This window comes from Girardinichthys multiradiatus, chromosome 5, assembly GCF_021462225.1.
Source record: "Girardinichthys multiradiatus isolate DD_20200921_A chromosome 5, DD_fGirMul_XY1, whole genome shotgun sequence".
NCBI lineage: Eukaryota > Metazoa > Chordata > Actinopteri > Cyprinodontiformes > Goodeidae > Girardinichthys > Girardinichthys multiradiatus.
The window spans coordinates 14887975-14908956 of NC_061798.1; the positions used below are offsets into that span (position 1 = coordinate 14887975).

At 39.9% G+C, this 20982-nt stretch overlaps 1 protein-coding gene across 1 annotated transcript; it reads left to right on the top strand.

The window, feature by feature from the left end:
- Window positions 1–1378: 1378 nt before the first annotated feature.
- On the top strand, window positions 1379–20915 carry pgm2 (phosphoglucomutase 2). The gene is made up of 13 exons (XM_047366732.1): window positions 1379–1580; window positions 5179–5346; window positions 6131–6322; window positions 8330–8413; window positions 8569–8762; window positions 8872–9061; window positions 9169–9266; window positions 10260–10440; window positions 11992–12085; window positions 16142–16271; window positions 16356–16548; window positions 18067–18200; window positions 18462–20915. The coding sequence occupies exons 1-13, from the start codon at window positions 1506–1508 to the stop codon at window positions 18562–18564; spliced, it is 1836 nt and encodes a 611-aa protein (XP_047222688.1). The 5' UTR covers window positions 1379–1505; the 3' UTR covers window positions 18565–20915.
- Window positions 20916–20982: the final 67 nt, after the last annotated feature.

The following is a 20982-nucleotide window of genomic DNA, read 5'->3' on the forward strand; positions in this document are numbered from 1 at the left end:
ATCAGATTTTAAATTAGTCACTTTTATTTTTAAATGTCAATGCATTTTACTGGGACTCTAATAGATCAACACACATTTAAACATAGCTATGAAAAGAAGGAAAATGATATAAATGTTTTTGTTTTGTTTTTTTAATAAAAATAATGTGTGCCAGGCATATTTCTTTTGGACCCGTTTTTCTGATACCCCCAAATAAAATCTTGTACACCTACGATTGCTATCACAAGTCAACGAATTGGTAAACAGAGTCCAAATGTGTGTAATTAATCTCAGGATAGATACTTTGAAGACCTCAGATGTTTTTTTAGAGAACATTACTGATCATCATGGAGACCAAAGAACATAGCAGACAGGTCAGGCAGAAAGTTGTGAAATTTAAGGCAGGGTTAGGTTCTAAAAACAATTCCCAAGTCTTGAACAATTCACAGAGCTCTGTTCTATCCTATATCTGAAAATGAAAGGAGAATGGCACAATGGCACACCTATCAAGACTTCAGAGAAACAGAATAAAGATATGTGGTATCTCTGGAGATCCTGCAGAGATCCACAGCTCAGGTGGGACAACCTTTTGATAGGGCACAAATCTGTTCTTTATGGAAAAGTGGCAAGAAGCCATACTTAAAAGTAAATCATTTAAAATTTTCACTTACACACAGGCCATGTATGGTTGATAACTATGATTTCACATTCTCCTAAACACACCCTCAATACCATCAAACATGGTGTGGGGGATTTTTTTCTTTGGTGGGAGCTCAGAAGATGTATGGATGGAAGGAGCTGTATACAGGACAATCCTGGAAGAAAAGAGGCTGGCGTTGTCTTCACCACTTCAACAAGACAAATACTCCAGCCAGCAATATCCATGTGTTAGAATGGCCTAGTCAAAGTCCAGACCTTACTACAATTGAGAGTGTGTGGCAAAACTTGGATGTTTGATGTTCACAGATGCTCACCATTTAATCTGATTACGGTCGAGCCGTTTATCAATGAATGGGCAAAACGTCCGGTAGGAGCAGGTAGAGACATACCCCAAAAGTTCTGCAGCTATTACTGCTGTGAAATGTGGTTCTACAATATATAGATTCAGGGGGATGAAATATTAATGAATGTCACATTTCTCAGATTGTTATTTGTCAGCATTTTTAAAAACATTGTATTGTTTTTCTTCTTGCTTTGTTTTGAGCTAGCCCGAATAAATTACATTGGCGTTTGTGGTTTTAGGGTGGCGAGATGTGGAAGAGTTCAATGGGTATGCTGAGTAGTGTGTGTTTTAATCTGGGTGTTTTTAATGCAGCGCTCACAATGCTGATAGTGACTTTTCCTAGCGGCTCCTGAACGCCCCCGTGAATGATTACGCTGCTGGTGACGCGTTACGTCGTCTCCGCCCCACGTTGTGCGCCGTCAGGTGCCGACATCCGCATCTGCGCTGCGGGGTCAACCCTCTCCGGACCTGACAGCGCGTGTTGGACTGCGTGTTGACTCGGACCAAGAGGCGAGAAGAAAAGATGGAGGACGGTTTGAAACCAACGGGCGACAGGAAGCTGGACCAGGCTGTCCGACAGTGGCTGCAGTATGACAGGGTGAGCTGACAGCTAGCCGCTTAGCTGACTGTGTTCTGGGTGATACCTGCCGCCGGGTAGCATGGTTCTTTTCGACGTTTTCACCACATGTAAAAGCAGAGCTTTAGAAACTAGACAGCTGGGGCGCAGCTGGTGAAAACTGAAATTTAACTTCCATGTTGATGCTTTATTTCAAAGGTTGGTGGTTTTCCGCCGTTCGGAAATGTCGGAAAAGATGAGGTGAAGCCACCTTAGACCGAGCTGAGCTGTGTCAAAATGGGAGTGAGAAATTAACTGGTCATTTGGCAAGACCTTTAAATACTAGGTTATACATACTGTGTTTAAGTGTGTTCCGAATAGAAAACGGTTTATTAGAGGGACAGATACCAGCAATCCAAAGTCTGCTTTAGAAAAATCACTCAGCAGAGCAACGTCAGCTTTAAAGGTCTAAACTCAGCTCAAGACTAGAGGTGAGAAAGGATAATTTAATAATGTGGTCTGTGAATAGATTTTTGAAGTGGAACATCATTTTCTGGAGGACGCCATGCCTTCCCCATCCACAAGATACTTTCCTGGCCATGACCACAAAATCCGTCAGCGTTTGAGGTGCCAACAAATAAATAATATCAAAATATAGTTTTTGTCGATGCTGTTTGTGTTCTCATTACAGTCTGGTTTAATTAACTTATTATTACAGTTGAGGCTGTATGAGTGTCTTCCACTGTAGGTTTGTGGGGTGAGATGCTGAACCACTGATTAGGGTTATGGTTACTACCAGTGCACAGAGAAAACCAAAAGCTGCCTGCTGTCAACACAGACAGCTGTCTGATGTTCATACAGTCCCTCAAAAAAAAAAAACAAGCTCTTCTACAGGTCCTTCTCAAAATATTAGCATATTGTGAAAAAGTTAATTATTTTCCATAATGTCATGATGAAAATGTAACATTCATATATTTTAGATTCTTTGCACACTAACTGAAATATTTCAGGTCTTTTATTGTCTTAATACGGATGATTTTGGCATACAGCTCATGAAAACCCAAAATTCCTATCTCACAAAATTAGCATATCATTAAAAGGGTCTCTAAACGAGCTATGAACCTAATCATCTGAATCAACAAGTTAACTCTAAACACCTGCAAAAGATTCCTGAGGCCTTTAAAACTCCCAGCCTGGTTCATCACTCAAAACCCCAATCATGGGTAAGACTGCCGACCTGACTGCTGTCCAGAAGGCCACTATTGACACCCTCAAGCAAGAGGGTAAGACACAGAAAGACATTTCTGAACGAATAGGCTGTTCCCAGAGTGCTGTATCAAGGCACCTCAGTGGGAAGTCTGTGGGAAGGAAAAAGTGTGGCAGAAAACGCTGCACAATGAGAAGAGGTGACCGGACCCTGAGGAAGATTGTGGAGAAGGGCCGATTCCAGACCTTGGGGGACCTGCGGAAGCAGTGGACTGAGTCTGGAGTAGAAACATCCAGAGCCACCGTGCACAGGCGTGTGCAGGAAATGGGCTACAGGTGCCGCATTCCCCAGGTCAAGCCACTTTTGAACAAGAAACAGCAGCAGAAGCGCCTGACCTGGGCTACAGAGAAACAGCACTGGACTGTTGCTCAGTGGTCCAAAGTACTTTTTTCGGATGAAAGCAAATTCTGCATGTCATTCGGAAATCAAGGTGCCAGAGTCTGGAGGAAGACTGGGGAGAAGGAAATGCCAAAATGCCAGAAGTCCAGTGTCAAGTACCCACAGTCAGTGATGGTCTGGGGTGCCGTGTCAGCTGCTGGTGTTGGTCCACTGTGTTTTATCAAGGGCAGGGTCAATGCAGCTAGCTATCAGGAGATTTTGGAGCACTTCATGCTTCCATCTGCTGAAAAGCTTTATGGAGATGAAGATTTCATTTTTCAGCACGATCTGGCATCTGCTCACAGTGCCAAAACCACTGGTAAATGGTTTACTGACCATGGTATCACTGTGCTCAATTGGCCTGCCAACTCTCCTGACCTGAACCCCATAGAGAATCTGTGGGATATTGTGAAGAGAACGTTGAGAGACTCAAGACCCAACACTCTGGATGAGCTAAAGGCCGCTATTGAAGCATCCTGGGCCTCCATAAGACCTCAGCAGTGCCACAGGCTGATTGCCTCCATGCCACGCCGCATTGAAGCAGTCATTTCTGCCAAAGGATTCCCGACCAAGTATTGAGTGCATAACTGTACATGATTATTTGAAGGTTGACGTTTTTTGTAATAAAAACACTTTTCTTTTATTGGTCGGATGAAATATGCTAATTTTGTGAGATAGGAATTTTGGGTTTTCATGAGCTGTATGTCAAAATCATCCGTATTAAGACAATAAAAGACCTGAAATATTTCAGTTAGTGTGCAATGAATCTAAAATATATGAATGTTAAATTTTCATCATGACATTATGGAAAATAATGAACTTTATCACAATATGCTAATATTTTGAGAAGGACCTGTATTTCCAGCTGCAAGTTTTCTTTTAATTTATAGTTTCTGAGATTATCGCCTCATCTGGCTCACATTATCTAGTAACTCGACCTAAATGAAGCGCAGACCAGCGTCCTGTTAAAGGTCCCTGTCCTGGACCATTTAGTGCCCTTCAGATCCGGCTCAGCATCAAGCCTCACTGTGTCTCTGAAACAGTTTGGCATTTTAAAAATTTGACATATTCATCAAATTTGCTTTTTTAAGGTTCACACAAATTTTGCAAATGGTTGCTCGGATTTCATTATTTATTTATAAAATAATAATTACCCCAGTTATGTTAGTAACCATGGAACATATTTCCAAATTAACCGTCAGTGTGTCTCAGGAAGAATGATGGGCCACCTACACTGAAGATAACCTTATCTTTTTCAGTTTATGCAGTTAATGTTAGGTACCTGGTACTGCATTCATGTTACTATTTTTACATAATTTACAGTTTTTTACTTGTTACATTTTTCACACACTGATTAGTAGTAATCTCATAGAGAAAAGTCATAGGCCCTCCACGGACCTACCAGCTGACCGGCACAGGAAGAGTGCTTTTTGACCCCTAAGGAGACATGCGATGCAACCAATTAGAGCACTCAGGTGACTGATTCATTGGCCTCAGGATAATTGTGTTAAGGGGGTCTCACTGAACAAGAGAAGTCTTACTGAAAATACATTTTCAGCTCCTTTTGGTGTGCTTTGTTTTTATGTCACAGATGATTCAAATGTTTTCTTTTTCGATCTTTTAATAAAGTTGTTTGTACAAAAGTTGGAAAAGCAAATATTTTATTGCATTTTGTAATTATTTTGTTCAAGCACTTGTTCAAGACCTATACACTATTTTGTTCAAGACCTATACACTATTTTCAGCTAAGATAAACTGACAACTTTTTGATTTTTATGCAGTATTCAGCAACAATAAAAACATACTTAGGACCTATGATACAACTGCTTGTTATTTGTCAGATTTGGAAAGTCCCATGGCGTATATGGCGCCACAAATACATCTTTCATAATGCTGACCTCACCATCACCAAGTGAGAAGCTAAAGTTTTTGATTAAATAATCAATGTATTTGTTATTGTGAATATAACTAAATATCTGTGGTTACATTTCCTAGAACCCCAAGACATCATCCCTGGTGAAGCACATGGTGAAGGACGGTGAAGTGGAGGCTCTGAAGAAGTGTTTCTCCTGCAGGATGGAGTTTGGTACGGCAGGACTGAGAGCCGCCATGGGCCCCGGCGTTTCCTGTATGAACGACCTCACGATTATCCAGACCACGCAGGTTGGTTAATAGATAAGCTACTGCTAGACATTTTGCATTCAAGTCACATGAACAGTCCCACATGCGTCATGTTAAAGCCTGAAGCTCTCAAGCCTCACCAGTTGTGTCTGTATATTTGCCTACAACAGTCAGGCCTGAACCATTTGACCCTCACACAGTCAGTTTGAATCTAAACAAATCTATTGATGAGCAGGCTTTGAGACAAGTAGTCCTGACCTGTAGAAATAAAAGAAATGTGAGAAACCACCCAAATAAGGACCTAACATAGAATAATCAAAATCATCACAAGGATAAAGTTATGGATCAGTCTCAATTAAATGCCCCCCCACACCTCACTCGCATCCCACAAGAAAAATGGGTCCTCAACCAGTTTACATTCAGGAGCATTTAGTCTCCTGGTCTCAGTGACCTCTAGCAGCTGAACACTGATGACCTTATAGGAAGGAAGGTGCTAACCCCTTCAGTTACACAAACATGACCTTAGGGGCCAGTGTGTGACTGCTGGTAGTGCTTCCTTTGCACCGGCCAAGAAAAACTGATGCTAACCTAGCACCAGTTTGCGGCTGGACCAGAGGAAAGAACTGCTTTTGTCAGGAGCTTCAGGTGGATTCATGGGGAATGCCGTGAAATTGGTCCTATTTGCGCATCAGTTCTTCGCTGGGCCAGAAGAAAAGATCTGCGTAATTCAAGATGGACTGGAACAGTGGTTAAGCATCCGGCTAGCACTCAAATAACACTAGCTTACTGTGTCTCAATCAATCAGTCAGTGGTTCTGATGTTTCAGGGTTTCTGCCGCTACTTGGAGCAGAGTTTTGGTAACCTTAAAGAGCGAGGCGTGGTGATCGGGTACGACGCACGCGCCCACCCTCCCAGCGGGGGCAGCAGCAAGCGATTCGCCAGGCTGGCTGCAGCGGTTTTCATCAGCCAAGGAGTGCCAGTCCACCTCTTCTCTGAGATCACCCCAACACCGTTTGTGGTAGGCTCTTAACAATTTGTATTTTATACTCTAGAATCTTTAACTGTGTCTGATAAAATAACAAACTAGTTAAGAAATGGTAAGATTTATCACATTAAAATGACATTTCTAAGTCAAGTCAAGTTTGTCTGATGTCAGGATGTTTAGTGGGACGGACCTTGGGAGGACAGAAGCTCCAGGGCAAATTCCATTCAAAGAGTCACTTAGTCCCTGGTTCACAGCATGTTGCATAACACACGTTTCACGGGCTCTTTCAGATGTCATCATGTTCTCGTATCTTCTGTGAAAAAAACGTCTGCAGTGTAGAGCCCAAAACCGTACCGATCTGCACCTAAAACAAAAACTTCAACCTTTCAATCTAAAGATTTACTTTTACCCTTTAAGCTCCCTGTTGACTTTATTTGAGCATTTTTGTGTTCTTGAACGTAACAAATCCAAAATCTTTGCTATAGCTACTTTGTTGCAGCAGGAGGACTTTTAATGTAGTTTTAGTTACATTAAAGAGAAAAACGAAAAGTCGGCTCAGTAGTTGTAAGAAACTATTTAAAGTGAGCACATGAAGAGGGGAAGATTTTTAAAATTGGTTTAAAATTAACAGAACTCTACTAGTAGAAAATATACTTTTGCCAGTAATTTAAAGGGAATCCATCATAATATTATGTTTATAGTTGTAGCTCATGATATTTGTGTTCATTTCATTGTCCAACGTTCAAAAATACATGAAGATCTATAAATGAGATATCTAAAAAAGTGCAAAGAAGGAGTACAAGTCAGCATAAGGCAGCCAAGAATGCAGCAGAAAGTTGGTAAAAGCACCAAAGGACCACCCAATAAAAAACAGTAGTGACTGAAAAGTCTCCAGCATGAAAACCTGTTCACAAGGCAATGATTTATGTGGCGATTTATTCAGTCATTCAGAGAAATGTAGTCGGTGAGGGAGGAGTTTGTAAAGCGATCAGACCTGCACCCTACCCAGGGATTTAAAAAGGGCTCTGTGTCAAGCCCAGTCCGCTGAAGCTTCAGAACGGGAATCACCTCTTGTGACAAAAGTTGTAATTTAGAAAAACAAACGTTTTTGAAGTATACGGGTAGACATTTTTATAACTGCTCTGGTTCTGACCAGGGCTGTTAACCGAACGTGCGAAGTTGACCAACAGCACTCTCTAAACAGCTGCATCATCAGAGTATTTATGTGCAGGAGCTGTGTAGAGTATAATAGGAGTGAAAGGAAGCAGCTGAAAATCTCACTTTTCTAATCAAACGGTCAGTTTACAATTGTCAGAACATCAAAAATGTTAAAGTGTTTCAAATAAAAACTGCTTCTGGTGGGTGAGGAGAAATCTATTCTCCTCATCTGTTTACCTTTACAGAGCTCATCCATGTTTCCTGTATAGAAGGACGATCTTTGGGAAAGTAAACCTGCTCACTCTGTCCTTTTTCAGTTTATCCAAAAGGTGGCCACTCATCATTTCACCATATTCCCATTAAACATGTTTTTTTTGACAAGAAAACTGTCTGTTTTCTGTTAACAACAATAGATGGTGGTTTCAGATGTTGCTTCCTCATCCATGGTAGTGCACTTTCGGGCGGCAACAATTAATCAGATTAATTGTGATAAATCATTTATTGAAATAATCGTCAACTAATTTGGTAATCTTATAATTAACTGGAGAATACAGTCTAAAACATGCCATTTGCTGAAAGGCCAACCCACTCAGAGCAGTAATCAGGCCAAAATTGTACAAAAAATATATACATTTTGTATTTAGGATGAGAAATCTTTGTCTATTAATATGCTCTACCCAGAACTCCTCGAGTGGCAAAGCTTTAGCTTCACCTGGTTTAAGTTCTATACAAAATATCCTATTAAGCACCTTTTGCTATCAGATTATTAGTCAATTAATTGAAAAAAATAGTCGACAGATTAATGGATTGGCAAAATAATGTTTTTGTGTGTCAAGTGTCATGTTACCAGCTGTCCTCTTTTTCATGTAATTATTTTTGCAGCCTTTCACAGTTTCTCACCTGGGTCTGTGTGCTGGTATCATGGTGACCGCCTCGCATAACCCCAAACAGGACAACGGCTACAAGGTAAAACATTTGTAGTGTGTTTCTGCCAGACGTGCATTAGTAAGTCCTTCCCAGGGATCATAACGCTGTCATAGACCATCATTGATCATTTTATGATCTTTCTCGTAGGGATTTAGATAGAAAAATTATATAAATGACAAACTGTTTCCTGCTAGGTGTACTGGAAAAATGGTGCCCAGATCGTGTCTCCTCACGATGCTGGGATCTCCAAAGCCATTGAGGAGAACCTAGAACCCTGGCCAGAATCCTGGAACACAGAGGAGGCCCTGAAGACCCCTTTGCTGAAAGACCCCTACCAGGATATTACCACACAATACTTTCAAGCCATCCAGAGACACTGTCACCACAGGTGCATCATAGGATTCCTACATATTCAGCAGCATGAACCATTTAAAGCACTTTAAAGCTAAACAAAGCATGCGTAAAGTTCATAGATGCTTGAACTTGCTTCTTTGCAGAGAGATAAACAAGAACTCACAGGTGAAAATAGTGCACACTTCTGTGCACGGCGTCGGTCACACGTTTGTCCAATTGGCTTTCGAGGCTTTTGATCTTCATCCTCCATATCCCGTGGAAGAACAAAAAGATCCAGACCCTGAATTTCCCACCGTCAAATACCCTAATCCTGAGGAGGGAAAGGGAGTCTTGGTACGTACTGAATACTAACTCAGTGCTATCAGCATATAAAGGATCAAGTCACATGTAGTCACTGCCGTGTTTTGGTTCATTTTGTGGTTTTCCGGTTTGGTTTGCAGACATTGTCGTTTGCGCTTGCAGAAAGGGAAGGAGCCTCTGTGGTGTTGGCCAATGACCCCGATGCTGATCGATTAGCTATAGCTGAGAAGCAGGAAAGGTGTGTGTACGATATTTATGACTTAAGGAAATCACTCCATTGAAAAATGCATATATTTCTGCACTCTGACATCTCTAAGAATACAGACACATTTGTGTTATCGTTAGTGAAGATATGTAGAAAGCCTTCAGATAATGTCCTTTTGTTTTACGACAGCATAATCTTTCTGAAAACTTTTAAGCACATTTATTCAGTAGGAAATAATTGTTTTTAATAAAATCACTAGTGGGACAATTATTATTATTATTATTACCCCTAAACATCCTTTTAAAACTTTCTAAAGTGGATCAGAGTTTGTAGGAACGTCTAATTATTAATCCATGACTTCCTGTTTTTTTCTTGGGGCACAAATATGACGTGGCACAGAGGCCCATTTGTTTTAGCCACTAGGCTGGATGAGTACCAGTGCCACTATGCACCATGACCAGAATGGAAAAGGAGGTAATAAAATCTTCAAGGCTCACCTTTGGAGAACTGTGGCAGCTTTGGTTCAACAAGTCTCCATAACAACCGCTGTGCTATCTCCATGACAACTGGTTGATTTACCATCATGAATCTAAACATGGAGTTTTCTGGAACTGTGTGCTTTGGTCAGATTAGACTAAGAACTTAAGCTTCTTGGTAGCAAAACCAACAGGTGGGTTTGGGGTGAAACAAAAGGTAAAAATGTAGAAAAACACTTCATGGGCTCTATTAAGTATGGTAGAGACACTGTGATGCTGTGGGCCTGTTTCTCTTAAGAAGGTCCTGGGAACTTTATGAACTCACCATACATTTTAAATACAAATCTTGTGGCCTGTATCCTAAATGATTGGGTCAACAGAATAATGATCCAAAACAAAGAGCCAGGTTTAGCTTGTCATCTTCTCGTTATCATCATGAAGAAAAGTGGCGCCAACCAAAATATTTGTATCATTGTTGACGTCAACAACACTAGTTTGTGACAGACTTTCTTGCCTGTTTTTCCTTTGACCTTCTTGTCTTGTGCCTCAGTGGACAGTGGCGAGTGTTCAGTGGTAATGAGCTGGGAGCCTTGCTGGGTTGGTGGCTGTTCCACTGCTGGAGGGAGCAGAACTCTGACGCTGCCGCGGTTAAAAGCATCTACATGCTGGCAAGCACCGTGTCATCCAAAATACTCCGAGCCATCGCTCTGAAGGAGGGTTTCCACTTCGAGGTAAGACATTTCAACACACAACGTATCTGTGGTCTAATTTATAAAAAAGTGCTCATCGATGACTCAGATCATTTCTATTTGTTAAATGTCAAAGTAATGAAAAAAATCATTTTTAAACTTTCTTCAAAATCAGAAGTTTACATCCATTTTGTTCGTCTTTAGAACTATTACTTGGGTCAAACATTTTGGGTGTCCTTCCACAAGCTTCTCTCAGACGTTTGCTGGAATCCTGGCCCATTCCTCCTGACAGTACTGGTGTAACTGACGGTCCTTGCAGACACCTTTCCAGGTCTGCCCACAAATATCCTCTGGAACTGAGATCAGGGCTTTGTGATGACCACTAAAACAATGACTTTGTTGTCCTCATGCCACTTTGTAACCAGTTTTCGGACATGATCTGAGTCTTTGTTCATTTGGAAGACCCAGTTTTGCCCAAAGTTTAACTTCCTGGCTGATGTCTTCAGATGTTGCTTTAATATTTTCACACAATGTTCTTTGCTCATCATGTCATGTATTTTTTGAAGTGTACCAGTCCCTCCTTCAGCAAAACAACTTCACAGCATGATCCTGCCACCCCCATACTTCACAGCAGGGATGGTGTTCTCATTACCAAGCCTTTTCCTTCAAATGTAACACTGATCATTATGACCAGACGCTTTAATTCTAGTTTTATCAGTTCACGGGTTTCCAGAAATAAAAGTCTTTGTCCCTGCATTTGCAAACTGTAATCTGGCTTTTATGTTGCTTTTGGGGTAATGGTTTCTTCTTCTCTGAGTGGCTTTTTAAGCCCATGTTGGTAAAGGACTTGGTTCACTGTGGATTATGACATTCTCTTTCCAGTTTCAGCCAGCATCTTCACATGGTCTTTTTCTTTCGTTCTGAGGTTGATTTGCACATTTGACAGCAAAACAATTTCATATGTGGGTCACAGACACTTGTCTCTATGCTGGGCAGTATGATGGCAGGACATTTCCATGGTGTTTATACTCACGTATAACTGTTGAACAGAAGAACGTGATTCCTTCAGGCATCTGGAAATTGTACCCAAGGATGAATCAGACTTGTGGCGCTCCACCTTTCTCTTCCTGATATATTAGCAGTTTTATTTTGATTTCCCCATGATGTCACAAAAGGAAGCAGTGTGTTTGAGGTGTTGCCTTAAGGTACATCCACAGGTGTGCCTCCATTTACCAAAGATGGTGCAAACTAAAATATAAGAAGGATATAAACCTATGACATCATAGCTTAGGCTTTCAAAATCTGTGAAAGGGTTGGTAATTTTCATCTACTTATGACTTTAAAGAAAGTACAAAGAAATCTCTGCAAAATTCTATCTCTCATTAATTTTGGCATTTAGCAAATAGAAATAATTTTGGTAAACAGGAAGAGTAAAGATGTTTTAATGTATTTATTGAATGTATTTAAACGTGCTTTCAACTGTACATGAAGCAGTTAAATTATTCCTGTTGCAGGCAGACTTTGCCATGATAAATGTCAGATTATATTTGTTGTACTATTTTCATAGACGTCTTTCTTCTGATGTCTGGACAGGAAACCCTAACAGGTTTTAAATGGATGGGGAACAGAGCCAAAGACCTTTTGGACCAGGGAAAAAGTGTTTTGTTTGCTTTTGAGGAGGCCATAGGTAGGCACACACACAAACTGGTATTATCCCCATGTTTAAATCGCAGACTGACTGAGATTAAAACATTTGAATGTTTATGTTTTATTTGCTATGGACATTGTGGCCAGGGGGATCATTTAGGTGCAGCCCTGAGGTTTGAGGCTCTGGAAGGCGTATATTCACATACCATCAATATATAGATATTTCAAGGACTGGAGAGATGGATGTTTGATCAAAATGCTTTCCATCTTACAACATGGTGGGCCCTGAAAAATAAAGCTCTCTCACCTCTGTACTTTCTATGCTTAATATAATTAAGCTGAAGATTTCAGTCCTTATAAAACAACTCCGTTTATTTAGTTAATTAGGCCTTTTGTTTTTTAATCGGAGTCCTACAGAGCTGTTCAGATTTTTTTTAATTTTAATTTAACTGGACTTATTCTCATAACTACAATCTATTGAGACCCACTCTAACTTACACTCCTTTCTGTAGATCGATTTGGTCGTTACTGCGACTAGATAAATCAAAGTGAGAATATTGCAGGCAGTGAACCTTAAGTTGAAAGCAGGAAATGACAGAAAGTAACCATATGCTGCTTAAATGTTCTGATGCCTAGAGCTGCTGTCATAACTTTTCTTGCTTTCTGCGTTGGTTTATTTAAAAACGTGTTTTACATGGAAGGAATTAAGTGGATTTTGTGAAACATCAAGCCCTATCGCATTTATGAAGTATTTGTGTTGCTTATGATGCGGCGCTGTTTTATATGGTATGTGTGTATTAGGGGGAAAGATGTGAAATGTACAGTGTGCTGCTGTGTCAAGATAAAGAAAGTCACTTTTTTGGTTCTGTAATTGTTTGGTTCCTTTTCCATACTTCGTAATTGCCTTACCATCTTGGGCTGAAAGGTCAGTGCTCTATAAACAGTCTGTGAGTGCCTCCAAGTTGTCAATGAGAAGCGGAATTAATCAGAAAATATGTCGAACTGCACTGATGTTGGAAACACTTCAAGCATATGGCATGCTGAGATGAGTGAAACTTCATCAGTGCAGACAAAGCATCTGCACAGCATAGCTTGACATTAAATAACGTTATAATCGGGTCATTGCTTTGACATTTGTATAAATTTCTTCGCAGTGGTGCCTGTGTGTGGTAAATGTATTCCTCAGTTTAAACGCTCATGCCATGGAAAACTATTTGACATGTCCCAACAAATCAGTGACTACTTGCCTTAAATGAAGATCAAATTACATTTGGTAAAGTATCAAATATTTACAAAGTTGCTACTGGAGCATTATTAACTAAAAAAATCTTTGCATGCTATAGCATGTAGTGTAGTGTGACTGATATATGTATATATATATGTATATATATATGTATATATATATATATATCAGTCACACTACACTACATGCTATATATATATATATATATATATATATATATATACACATATATATATATATGTGTATATATATATATGTGTGTGTATATATATATATATATATACATATATATATATATATATATGTGTGTATATATATATACCGTATACATATATATATATAGCATGTAGTGTAGTGTGACTGATATATATATATATATATACACATATATATATATATGTGGGTATATATATATATAGCATGTAGTGTAGTGTGACTGATATATATATATGTATGTATATATATATATATATGTATGTATATATGTATATATATATATATACATATATACATATATATATATATATATATATATATATATATACATATATATATATATATATATATATATATATATATATATACATATATACATACATATATATATATCAGTCACACTACACTACATGCTATATATATATATACCCACGTATATATATATATGTGTATATATATGTGTGTGTATATATATATACAGGTCCTTCTCAAAATATTAGCATATTGTGATAAAGTTCATTATTTTCCATAATGTCATGATGAAAATTTAACATTCATATCTTTTAGATTCATTGCACACTAACTGAAATATTTCAGGTCTTTTATTGTCTTAATACGGATGATTTTGGCATACAGCTCATGAAAACCCAAAATTCCTATCTCACAAAATTAGCATATCATTAAAAGGGTCTCTAAACGAGCTATGAATCTAATCATCTGAATCAACGAGTTAACTCTAAACACCTGCAAAAGATTCCTGAGGCCTTTAAAACTCCCAGCCTGGTTCATCACTCAAAACCCCAATCATGGGTAAGACTGCCGACCTGACTGCTGTCCAGAAGGCCACTATTGACATCCTCAAGCAAGAGGGTAAGACACAGAAAGAAATTTCTGAACGAATAGGCTGTTCCCAGAGTGCTGCATCAAGGCACCTCAGTGGGAAGTCTGTGGGAAGGAAAAAGTGTGGCAGAAAACACTGCACAACGAGAAGAGGTGACCGGACCCTGAGGAAGATTGTGGAGAAGGGCCGATTCCAGACCTTGGGGGACCTGCGGAAGCAGTGGACTGAGTCTGGAGTAGAAACATCCAGAGCCACCGTGCACAGGCGTGTGCAGGAAATGGGCTACAGGTGCCGCATTCCCCAGGTCAAGCCACTTTTGAACCAGAAACAGCGGCAGAAGCGCCTGACCTGGGCTACAGAGAAGCAGCACTGGACTGTTGCTCAGTGGTCCAAAGTACTTTTTTCGGATGAAAGCAAATTCTGCATGTCATTCGGAAATCAAGGTGCCAGAGTCTGGAGGAAGACTGGGGAGAAGGAAATGCCAAAATGCCAGAAGTCCAGTGTCAAGTACCCACAGTCAGTGATGGTCTGGGGTGCCGTGTCAGCTGCTGGTGTTGGTCCACTGTGTTTTATCAAGGGCAGGGTCAATGCAGCTAGCTATCAGGAGATTTTGGAGCATTCATGCTTCCATCTGCTGAAACGCTTTATGGAGATGAAGATTTCATTTTTCAGTACGACCTGGCACCTGCTCACAGTGCCAAAACCACTGGTAAATGGTTTACTGACCATGGTATCACTGTGCTCAATTAACCTGCCAACTCTCCTGACCTGAACCCCATAGAGAATCTGTGGGATATTGTGAAGAGAACGTTGAGAGACTCAAGACCCAACACTCTGGATGAGCTAAAGGCCGCTATCGAAGCATCCTGGGCCTCCATAAGACCTCAGCAGTGCCACAGGCTGATTGCCTCCATGCCACGCCGCATTGAAGCAGTCATTTCTGCAAAAGGATTCCCGACCAAGTATTGAGTGCATAACTGTACATGATTATTTGAAGGTTGACGTTTTTTGCATTAAAAGCACTTTTCTTTTATTGGTCGGATGAAATATGCTAATTTTGTGAGATAGGAATTTTGGGTTTTCATGAGCTGTATGCCAAAATCATCCGTATTAAGACAATAAAAGACCTGAAATATTTCAGTTAGTGTGCAATGAATCTAAAATATATGAATGTTAAATTTTCATCATGACATTATGGAAAATAATGAACTTTATCACAATATGCTAATATTTTGAGAAGGACCTGTATATACACACACACACACACACACACACACATATATATATATATATATATATATATATATATATATATGTGTGTGTGTGTGTGTATATATAAGTATACACACATATATATGTCTGTTTAAATTTAGTTTGGGTGTTTGGATGTTATTTTTTGGAGAGAGAGAGAAAAGAAGCCTTTAACTCATTTCCCATAAACTTGCTTTGTGTCCTACTTCAGCAGATTGGAGCATGTCTCTGCCAGTCTGCAGTGCTGTGTGTTTATATTGTCACTGTGTGGACTAGCTTGGCCATTTGTTATTGTAAAACATGAAACCTTACCCTTCTTTCAGTGACAGATCATAGCCAAACGTAAGTCACTGGCTTCAAGATAAAGTATTTGAGTCAAAGATAGTTTAGAGTCAAACATAGTTTGGAGCATTCCCATATAACAAGATTACAATGCGTTCCATTGTACACACACAGTTATTAAAGGAAACAACAGCTGACCTCTGCAGCGGGGTTGTCACACATACAGGAGATGGACTGTGTGTGTTCTTGTGTTTGTGTTCCAGGGTATATGTGCTGTAACTCTGTATTGGATAAGGATGGAGTCAGCGCTGCGGCTATCGCAGGAGAGATGATTTCATACCTGGCCACCAAAAACAAAAGTCTCTCTCAACAGCTCACTACCATCTTTGAAGAGTAAGTTGCTAATCTAACTGTAAACGTACTGATCTTTGGTGCCATTGCAGACTAACTCTCACTCTCTCCCTGTGAAATTGTGAGGTATGGTTATCACATCAGCAAGAACTCCTACTTCATCTGCCACGACCAGGAAGTGATCCACAGTCTGTTTGAACGTCTGCGCAACTTCAGTGGCAAGAAGGACTCGTATCCCTCAGAATGTGGCCGCTTCTCCATCTCCGCTGTTAGAGACTTGACCACCGGCTATGACAGCAACCAGCCCGACAACAAAGCTGTGAGAACACTGAACACACCATTAGATCATACACCTCTGGCTTCATACTGCTCTGCGAGCGTTTCCATTACTGTTTTTTTCGTACCGGTATCTACTTTTTTTTTGTCCCTGCTCCTGAGCTGGTAGGATCGGGGCTGAGTAGGAACTACATGTGACGTGAACAGACTGCTGTTCACTGATTGGCCATGGGACCAGGAGAATTGAGAAGGTTTTCACTGAGTTAGTTCAGGGAAAAGTTAATAAAACTCAAGAGCAACTACAATAATATGAAGAACCACAATGGCTGGAGCTGTTCTAACCGAAATATCATTTTACTATTTACAGATCATAAACCATGCCTGAAGGCTGGGAGAAAAGAAAAAGAACACACAAGCTTTCTGAATTACACACTGGCGGGTCGCTGTGTTTAATAACATCCTAAATCAGCTGATCACACATAAAATCAGCTGTTCAGACGCACAAACATTCCCCCCCAAAACTCAGAAAACAAAACCACCATGAAACAGCATGTTTGGTTCGGAAGTGTTTTTCCGGTCCTTTAAGAACCAGCGTCTGCAGAAGGATGGAGCAGGCAGAGAGCAGCTGCCTGTAAGCAGACTGCCTACATCGGGTCAAATGGGAGGAAGACCCCTGTGAATCTACAGCGCGAATATACAATATCCAACCCAAACTAACTTCTCTGTGGTAAAAAGTCCATGGTTTTGCGCTTTAAAGTCCTTGTCCCTGTTATTGCCATGGCTGAGACAAAAACTTCCTCAAAAAGCCCAAAATTGTAACTTCTTCAGGCAAACTTTGGAGCATCACTAGTCCAGACAGCAGCATCTCTCCTGTCTGCTTCTGCCACCACCCCCCTTCACATCAGAACCTCTCAGCCTTATTTGATAAGTTCTGTCTGGGCCGTGGTGCAGATAAGTATCCCAGTGGATCATTTTATACAAAATAAGACATATATGAGACATCCCTGCATATAGAATAATACAAACAATATTTGTATTTTGTTTATATTTTTTTATTTGTTATTGGTTCATGCAGATTGCTTTAATGTGACAACTTCACACAGTAACATTAATAGCGGCACAGCGTTCTGCACCGACGGCTGGAAGGCGGATCTTCAAGCCGTAGCTCTAACAATCAGCGGGTCAGTGGAAACATCCGTGGAGCGCATCCGTGCTTTTCTAGTTGTTTTTTTTTTCAGTGTGAGCTGATTATTCTGCAATAAAAATCATTCATTTTAGAACTTTTTCACACATCTTTACCAGGAATTCAAATCTCTTCGGGGGGGATGCTGTAGAAAGAAAGGAAGGCTTTCTCATGGGTTCTGCTGCTAGATTATTGCTTGACCATATTCGCTAGATGGACATGTTGTGTGTTTCTCTCTAGGTTTCTAGGCTTTCTATGTGTCCAGATAACAAACCTTGAAGAAACAACTGGATAAAAGACATCAAAATATATTTCATGTGTTTACGTGATGTTGCCTTTTCTTTGGTCCCTCTCACCGTCCTTCCCGTCTTATCTCAGATTCTGCCTACCTCCAGCTCCAGTCAGATGATCACCTTTACCTTCTCCAATGGCGGTGTTGCCACCATGAGGACCAGCGGCACTGAGCCGAAGATCAAATACTACACGGAGCTCTGCGCTGCTCCTGGTAACAGGTGTGTCATTGCACAGACTCAACTGCATGTTGTCTGAATTTGACAGGTCTAACATTTTATTAATCATTATAATTTTATGTGATAGTGTGCGAAAACTAATATAAAAAAAAAAGATATAAAGTAGAAAAAACCCTTGGCATATTTACACTTGACAGATGATTTAATAAAGAATCTTTATGATTTTTGAATAAGAATTTACTCTGTAACTCACTGATTTCTGTAGTTATCATGTTTAGTCATTCCTCTCTCTGTTTGGGTCAGTGATGTGACGCATCTGAAGAAGGAACTGGATGACTTGGTTGACGCCATCGTTGAGAACTTCTTTCAGCCCGTAAAGAATAAGCTGCAGCCCAAGCCTGAGTAGTTCTGATGGAAATTAACTGGACAAGCCGAAGAAGGTCTCTCTGACCACCATTTTACATGTCTTAATTACTACTGAACAGTTTCTTGTTTTTTTTTTTTCTCTCCAGCTAAATGAACTATTCTACAAGTTTGCCCCACGGTATTTAGAAATTGTACTAGTAATGCGAAAATCTGACCCCAGTTTAGTTGAATTAGAATGAGTAGCTGTGGATGTTTTTGATTAAAGTGACTAGCCAAACATTTCTAAACAATTAATCAACAATTTGTCAGCTAGAGATCATGTTGTGGTCAGTTCCTTTGATTTGTTTTGCTATTTTGCTGTAAATAATTGAATCAAAACAAACTCCACCCTTTCCTGCACACATGCCTCTAAGGCAACTGATCAGAGGTTTTGTGTCAGCTTGTATTTTTGGGGGGATTTCTATGTGCTGAATATCCACAGAAACCAGTTAGTTGGAAACATTCAAATCAGAATATGTGATTACAATTTTCTGGTTCTGGTGACAATCGTCACTTCTTCAGCTCTGCCATCCACAGCTGGATCAATCATAGCCTGAGAGTCACCAGAGTTCAGTTAGAGCTCATATACATAAGTTTGAATCTGTTGAAACTCAAATGCAATTCGATTGTTTCTGGATTTATATTGAAATATGTCCTCCATATTTACTAATGCCAGCTGATCGGTTCAATTTTTGTGCTGCTTGTGATGTCATCAACTCTTGCAGAATAAGCTTTTTTTTTTTTTTTTTCAGTGCACTTTCTAGAAACATCCCATCTTTGTTAAATCCTAAATTGGAAATCCATATTTTTATTCTGAGTGTATATTTGTTTGTAGAAGACAGATACCTACTTAAAAAGTACCTCATTCCTATTGACCATGACTGTAAACTCGTATTCTCCTTTAACGCCACAGTCATTCCTTATATCTAGTTGCTGTTATCATGCAAACTCAGACAGCTGCACATTACATGTATTCCATTGAATACATTCCAAAATACACTGAGCTTTAGTATGAGCGCACTGCTGCTGATGTGAAGGTTACCTTCAAACTCAACTAAATGTTGGGAACAGCTGTTAGCCTTTGAAACTATGCCTTGTTGCAGCTGTTAATTATGAGAAATTTACCACTGAAACATGTTTAGATCCCTTTAATCAATGCAGATGTGGAAAACTAATACTGTCAGACTGCAGACTTACCGGTGTTGCCCCAAACTCTGTCACCATCAAATATTGTAACTATGAAGGGGAGTGTTGGGAGGGTGGATGAAAGTACAAATTGTAACATATTCTGACAGCTGTCATCAGAAAATGGGACCGTAGTGTAACTCAGTGGATAACTCAGTGGATAGCCCAGTGTTAAAAGGTTCACTCCATCGTGTTTATATCAGTGATGAAAAGTGTTTTGCGTACATTCGAGAAACAAGAAAGTTGCCTTCACCAAAGTATTTTGGTTTGAGTTTTAAAGCATTTCCTTTAAGTTAAAGCATGGACACATTGTCTGATGACAGCTATCAGAATATGTGACTGTCTGTATTTTAGTCTCTCTCGCATGTCAGAATTTACTTTTTTTTTTTATATACTGCGGGATAAAACATTTTTCTATTAATACTTTTTGTTTTAAATTGTAATATGGTTATATTTTCTGTAATGACATGTCATTATGTGACCTTCTGTATTTTAATCCAAGTTCCTAACAGCACTCTGTGGATTATCAATACTGTCACACAATTTGGTGGAACGCCAGAGGGAACAATTTTAACCATAAAGCGTGAGGTTCTCAGTACCACCTAACGCCTAATAAATGGTGATGTAAGCGCCACTTGGCGTTTTTTAGCTCCACTGCATGCTTGATAAGCGACAGAAGGCGTTTCGTAGGTGCTACCAGGTGTAAATTAAAACCGATTTGCAGTTCAGTTAGTAACTCCACCCTCTATGGGGGTTGTAGTTTTAAAGCTATGTCGGTGAATATTCTCCTGTACACGCCCAGCTGGAGATGCTGTACTTTTTCAATGCTAGGTAGTGCTTATTATGTCTGCTGTCATTTCCCCTAACTGTGTGTTTATTGTACCTCAGATGGAGCTAGAAAATTTATTTCCAAAATGGCTTTCCATATTCTACCGGTTTGCCTTAAACAACTTCGCCTCGATGCTTAGAGCGCCACCAGGGGGAGACATTGTTCCAATGAATCCATGTTGCGACTTAAAGCGGGTCTTCACATCTCCTTGTTACTTTCCAGTATGACTGAGCCCTCTGTTGACATGTGCTCTACTTTTATGTGATGTTCTTGGTTTCCTAAACACTGTGCTCATATGCATTTATTCCCCCCACCAATAAAAACCGTTTCTAACTCCACAGAAATCTCGTGTGATTTAATGTTGGGTCCGACATACAGTGAATACTTATTAATTTACACCATCAT